Genomic DNA, 5941 nt, shown 5'->3' on the forward strand with positions numbered 1-5941 from the left:
CTCTTTAGAGGATTATATACCGTTTGACAAGCACTCATGTCCTACCACCTGCTCTGACACTTGGCACACTTCCACGGCCTGACGTGGTCCCATCAGTAGGAAAGTGCCAGACATAACACGCCGTGGAGAGGGCGCCACTTCTGTGCAGCCCGGGCCGGTCCTGCACGCTCCAAGACACGACACCGTATTCTTCTGGCCCATTCCAGCCTTGGGGACAACTGTCCCTGGATAATTAATTTGGCAGTGACAGCCAGGGCCTGCACCAGGGCTTCAGGGTCCAGGTCACCCACCCTGGAGAAGATGGGCCAAATGCAGGCCCACAAAAACCTGGCCTTCAGAGACACCACTGTGCAGACTGTAACTTACCACCTTGTACCTAACGTCCATTACCAGATTAAGAACCATTTCTGCCAACAAGGGACCGAAAAGAAGCAGTTACAAGACAAGGCCCATGGAGAGCCACCCGCCTGGCATGCACCGGCAAGAACCGGTCCCTGCCTCCGGTGCCCTGGTGGACGGGCTGGCAGGGCGACACATTTTTGGTCGCCCTCACATGCCCCTATGAGAGGAACTGCCACTTGCCTGCGCACAGGGCGTGCCCTGATTGTAGGAGGCCCCGGCAACATCTGCAGGCTGTGCACCGGCCAGAAGCAAACAGCAGTCCGATGGGAACTTCACTCCAGCTTGCTAAGGACGCCACGCGCAAGCTCAGAATGGCCCCAAACCCACCCCACAACTCCAAAGTCCCGTAACGCAGACTCACCTTGGATCTTCACCTCGACTGGGGCCCCCTTTAGTGAGCTGAACTTGTCCTGCCAGGAGGGGCAGACCCTGCAGGGAAAAAGCAAAACCAGTCAGTCCCGAGCGGGCTACAGAGACTCCTCATGACCCTCCCCGCACGTGCTCTAAAAAAGTGAATTACTTGCGCATGTGCTAAATACCAATGAAATGCTCACGTTGAAATGGATGGTTTTATGTGATGTGAATGTCCATTCCATAAATTACCAGGGGAGAAAAACACAAAATATTTCTGAAAGCGTACCTCAGAAATGTGGATTTGAATACTGAAATTTAAATTCTCACAATAAACAAAATGACCGCCCAAGAGGAAACTCCTGAATTCTTCAGAGCTCGAAGCTCTTTCTCAGAAGGAACCAAGGGGCTGGCTTTTCTTTCAACCATGCTGGAGGTTCGTCTGAAGGCCACCCACCAAGGCCCTTCCTTCCCCGGGCGGCCCTGCCGCCCTGCCGGGACGTCCCCTTACACGGCCACCTGCACACGTGCGTCCACTCTTCCCGGCCTGCAGCGCTTTCTTCCTGCCTGGCCCAGGCACGCTGGCTCCGACTCCAACAGTGGGCAGCCCACAGCTGACCCCCCCAGGGAAGCAGGGGGAGGGCCAGGCCCACAGACACACTGGCATCCCTCCATCACGGCAGGACCTGGGGGCTGTCCTCCCGCTGAGCTCTTACTTCCCAGACCACAGGCCCACTGAGGCCAGGAGCTGGCTTTCCATTTTATACATCTGGGCTCTAATGCCATGGCAGCCAGCACAGAAAAGGCAGCCAGTGTGTATTAAAGTAAATGATCAGGGCCTCTTGCCATGGAATAATCTGCCATTAGTAAGCGCCTATGCTTAGCTCTTTCGACAGAAGGATGTTTCCTCTTTTTTGAAAAGCTTAAATCGGCAAGAGATTATGCTACTCCAGTTCGGCTTTAAGCCATTTGGGTGCTCCTAGTGTGATTTTTCTGGGGTCACAGCCCCAGCCTCCTGGGTTGGGAGACAGCCATTCCAGCTGCCCCCCCCCCAGGTCCAGCAGAGCCCCAGACTTGACGGTCCCAGATAGATACACGGGACAGTGGCCACTCACGAGCATCTTGCCTCAAGACCCCGAGCTGATGGGCAAAACCATTTCTAGACACAGACCACCTCCAAAGGCGTAAGGGCGACAATCCCCTGGCCGGCGTCATAAGCAACACACAGCTCAGGGCCCCCTACCAGCTCTCCCCCATGAGCACAGGACAGTCTGAACACTGCACCCCCAGCTCCTAGCTACAAGCACAGCACCAAGGCCGCGGGGACATCACTCCACCTGCCTGCCAGGGAGCCTCAGGAGCTGGCTCAGAGCAGGTCCTCCCCGCAGAAAGATGAAGAGGCTCTTGCCACAGGACAGCGGGGGCTGGGACACCACTCTGCCATCATGGTGCGGAGGCCTGCCAGCCCTAGGGACCTGCTGAGTTTGCATGGTAGAAAAGGGCACGGCAGCTGGTCCGTGGAGCACGCTCACCTCTCCATCCCTGGGGCGAGGCCTCCGAATGAATGCCTGCATCCCAGGCCACATGTGCCCGGCCCATACTCGGGCCCTGGGAGCTGGTGGGGCCAACCGGAGCCTCAGGACTACAGCAGAGACGGGGGCCTCAGCCATACTACCCGTCTTCAAGACTCACTGAGGCAGCCACATTTTCAGCCAAAAAGGGATGGGGCAGAAGAGGCAGGAGAAGGAGCCCCCACCGTGTGAAATGCTAGGAGGCTGAGCCTGGGCCTGGTTGCTGGGCGACACTCCCACTCATAAGGCATCAAGGAGCAGAGAGCACTCAGCAATCCATCAGGCTGGAGCACAGCAAACCACTTCAATGCACTAAAGAACAAATCCACAAAAGCCTAAGCGACCTCACTCGGAAAGGGCTTTCATTAAAGTTGATTTTCCTAAGGCAGCAGGGAGCACGGCAGAAATGAACGGCACTCAAGGCCTTGAAAAGCACAGCTCTTGAGGAGTCAAGGAAACCCAGGCGTGCTGAATTTAGCAACGCGGAGGGCCCGGTGGCCCTGCGCCACCCCGCGCTGAGGGCCAGCTCGGCACACGGGCCGGCCGGAGCCAGCACGCTGAGCCCCACGGCCGGCCGATGCTGGCTACAGCTCCCAGGTCCCACCTGGACTGGGGTGAACAGAACGGCCGTAGGCAAGAGCTGAACCGGGGAAGCCATGTGCAAAGAAAGCCAATGTGAAGTGTGGGAGAAACTGAACTCTTTCCAATCCTCTCTTCAGGCCCTTGAAAGGCCTAGGGCACTTCTGCCAGGTTGCAATCTTAAGAAGCAACTGTACATTCTCTTCAGAGAATCCAGCTTCTTGTACTCAGCAAAGTACTAAAAGCACTTCAGGAATGTACCCATACTCTCCCACGAATCCCTCTCTGGGCAGCAGCGTGACCGAGACCCCAGCATCTAACTGGGCCAGGCAGATCTGGGCTCCATCCACGAGCGCCTCTCCTAGACATGGCTATGGCCTCCCTCCTTCTGGGAGAACACTCGAGAACCCATCCCCGCAACTACCTCTCCTCCCGGATTCCTGGACCACACATTGGTCCTTCCAGGCCTGGCAGTGACTGTCATGTGAGCCATCTATCATTCCAAGCCAGCCTCCTGCCATCCTGGGGCTGTTGCAACAGCCTCCATGTTGGCCTCCCAAGTCGGTATGTTGCTCTGTGCTTGCCCTGCCTCGGAACATGAGGTACAAAGGACCTCATGTGCCTTGCAAGGTTCTGCATGAACTTCCCCAGGCTGCCATTCAGGCCACTACCGCCCAGCTCTCCCTCCCACACCTCAGTTCCTCACCCCCTATTGAAATGAGCACCCACCATCACCTATCTCCTCTCAGATCAGATGCCACCTAGTCCGGGCCAACATCCGTAACATTCAGGACACAGAGATATGCCCAAGACTGGGGTTCATGCCTGAGGACACCCATCTGAGCCGGAGGCGCCAGGAAGGCCACATGGGTGCGGCGCACCGTGTCGCAGTCTGGGGCTGGCACAGGAGCCCTGCAGCAGGTCCCAGGGCTTGCCGGAGCCCAGCAGGACAGCGGCCAAGACAGCACCCACAGGCCAAGGGCTCTAGTAGCAGTATGCTCAAAACGCTGTGCGTAGCCAGCGGAAAGACGGGTATGTTTTGCCCTGGGAGCTAGAGAGCTTTATTTTTTTTTTTTATTTGAGAGAGAGAGGGAGAGCGTGTGATCAGGGGAGAGGGGCAGAGGGAGAGGGAAAGAGAGAAGGAGAATCTTACGCAGGCTCCATGCGCAGAGTGAGCCGGGCATGACCCTGGGATCATGCACAGGGCTGACATCAAGAGGTGGAGCCTCGAGCAACTAGCTACCAGGCACCCCTGGGAGCTACTTTAAAAGGAGTGGGGACGTGTGAGCTGGGTCTTTAAAGGCCACGTAAGAGAATGTGTAACATGCAGCAAGACCGAAGGGCGTTTCCAGGAGGGAGAGAAAAGATTATGAGAGTGCTGAGGCTTCTGGAAATGCAGAGGCTCAAACATGAAAATGCCTCCTCCCACTCCCAGCCATTCCCACGGCCGGGCTGGGGGACGTCAGCACCATGCCCCGCGGCCTGGCAGGTGCACCAGGTGGGTGCCCCGGGCCCAGGCACCTGGCCAGGCATCTTCCTTAGCTGCAAGGGCAGACAGGGCCAAGCCTTCCGCCCCGCAGCTCTGGGGCTGGTGCTCCTAAGGAACAGACATCCCTTAAGACTTTCTGGATCTTTCCCCTTGCCATCTGGGCAGGCTTTGCTTCCCCTTCACAGTGCCAGGCACACACACCAGGGCACACTTCGACTTGAAGGACTGGGAAACAGGGTCTTGGCCCTGGCTGTCACTCCTCAGTGGCAAGACGTAAGACAGTTCACAACTCCAGTCTGAGAAAGGACCGAAGCCTTGCCAACTCTTGAAGCGAGTAGAATGAACACAACACTCCCAAGCACCACACAGCACCTCAGCAGGGCAGCAAACTGCCCGCTGGAGCCCTGGCGTGGGCATGGGGGCAGCACTGCCAAAGGCAAATCTGAGCGCACTCTTTCCCAAACAGCTGTTCTTGAGATTTTGGGGGGGAGGGCATGGAGCCCTCTGGGAGCACCACTGCTTGTAAAAATAATCCCCAACCCCTTCCCCAGGTGGGCGGAGTGGCGCGGGTGTACCCCAGGGACGGGTAGGAGGAAACAAACATGTTACCGAATACACATCCACTCCAGGATTTCCAAGCGGTACTTCGAGGGGCTACACAGCAGTTCCTGAATGGTCTTGGGTTCCGTGATATAAAGACCCTCGAGGACTGGGCAGTTGAGGTCCTAAGCAAGGAAAGGGAGAATCGGGAAGTTTTAGAAAGCATGACCTACGGGCTGAGGGCGCTCACGCTCTCCATGCACCTGCCCTCACAACACGCTCCCCACCCCCGCCTCCCCACTCCCCGCCACGGCACCCCCGGCCAGCAGCGCCCGTCCCTCCCACTGTCCTTCCGTCTGGCCCAGAGTTCAGTCCCCCTCATTCTCAGCCCACCTGCAGTGGCCTGCCACCCCGCCTCCTCAAGTACGCCTCCTCCGCGCTCGAACAGCAGTGTAACCTAGTAGCAACTTGGGGCTTTGACGAGATTCCGAGATATGGACCCATGCTCCCGGCTAGGGAACCCAACGGAATGTCGACCGAGCGTGTCGTCACGCTTGCCGTCTGCGTGGTCCGTGCCTGGTAGTTCGGGCTGGCGCCACGCGAGATGGCCCCCAAGCGCCGGTCTGCTGGGGAGGGGAGGAGGACCGGCGAGGGGTGGAGGGATGGAGCAAAAGCAGGGCTTGCGGGACCCGGGTCGGCGGTCGGAGCCGGTGGGGCGGGTCTCCTCACTACAGCTGCCACGGGCACCTGACGCCCACTCGACAGGGTCGCACGGCCCCCGCCCGTCCGTCTCCCCCTAGACCCCGCGAGCTCCTCGAGGCCAGGGCCCGTGCCCTCCCCGCGCGTGCACCTGCTTCTTGCGCCCAGCCAGGTCCCGCAGAACTCCTGCAACACAAGTTAAGGAGCAGCACTCGCGTGGCGCCAGCCCGAACTACCAGGCACCGACCACGCAGACGGCAAGCGTGAAGGCCCCAGGAGCAGACACAGGTGCCCCACAGCCGCCCCTGCA

The 5941-nt window shown here is 58.6% G+C and overlaps 1 protein-coding gene across 1 annotated transcript in view; it reads right to left on the minus strand.

Annotated features, from left to right (window-relative positions):
- HAUS7 (HAUS augmin like complex subunit 7) overlaps window positions 1-5756 on the minus strand; it is a 22059-nt gene extending 16303 nt beyond the window's left edge. The window contains exons 1-3 of the mRNA XM_029930057.1: window positions 5326-5756; window positions 5002-5117; window positions 764-831 (exon numbers count right to left, since the gene is read on the minus strand). Of these exons, the coding sequence (XP_029785917.1) occupies window positions 764-831; window positions 5002-5117; window positions 5326-5436 (295 nt within the window). The 5' untranslated portion in view covers window positions 5437-5756. The remainder of the gene's footprint in view (window positions 1-763; window positions 832-5001; window positions 5118-5325) is intronic.
- Between the last annotated feature and the right edge of the window lie 185 nt (window positions 5757-5941).

Source organism: Suricata suricatta, chromosome X (genome assembly GCF_006229205.1).
Source record: "Suricata suricatta isolate VVHF042 chromosome X, meerkat_22Aug2017_6uvM2_HiC, whole genome shotgun sequence".
Taxonomy (NCBI): domain Eukaryota; kingdom Metazoa; phylum Chordata; class Mammalia; order Carnivora; family Herpestidae; genus Suricata; species Suricata suricatta.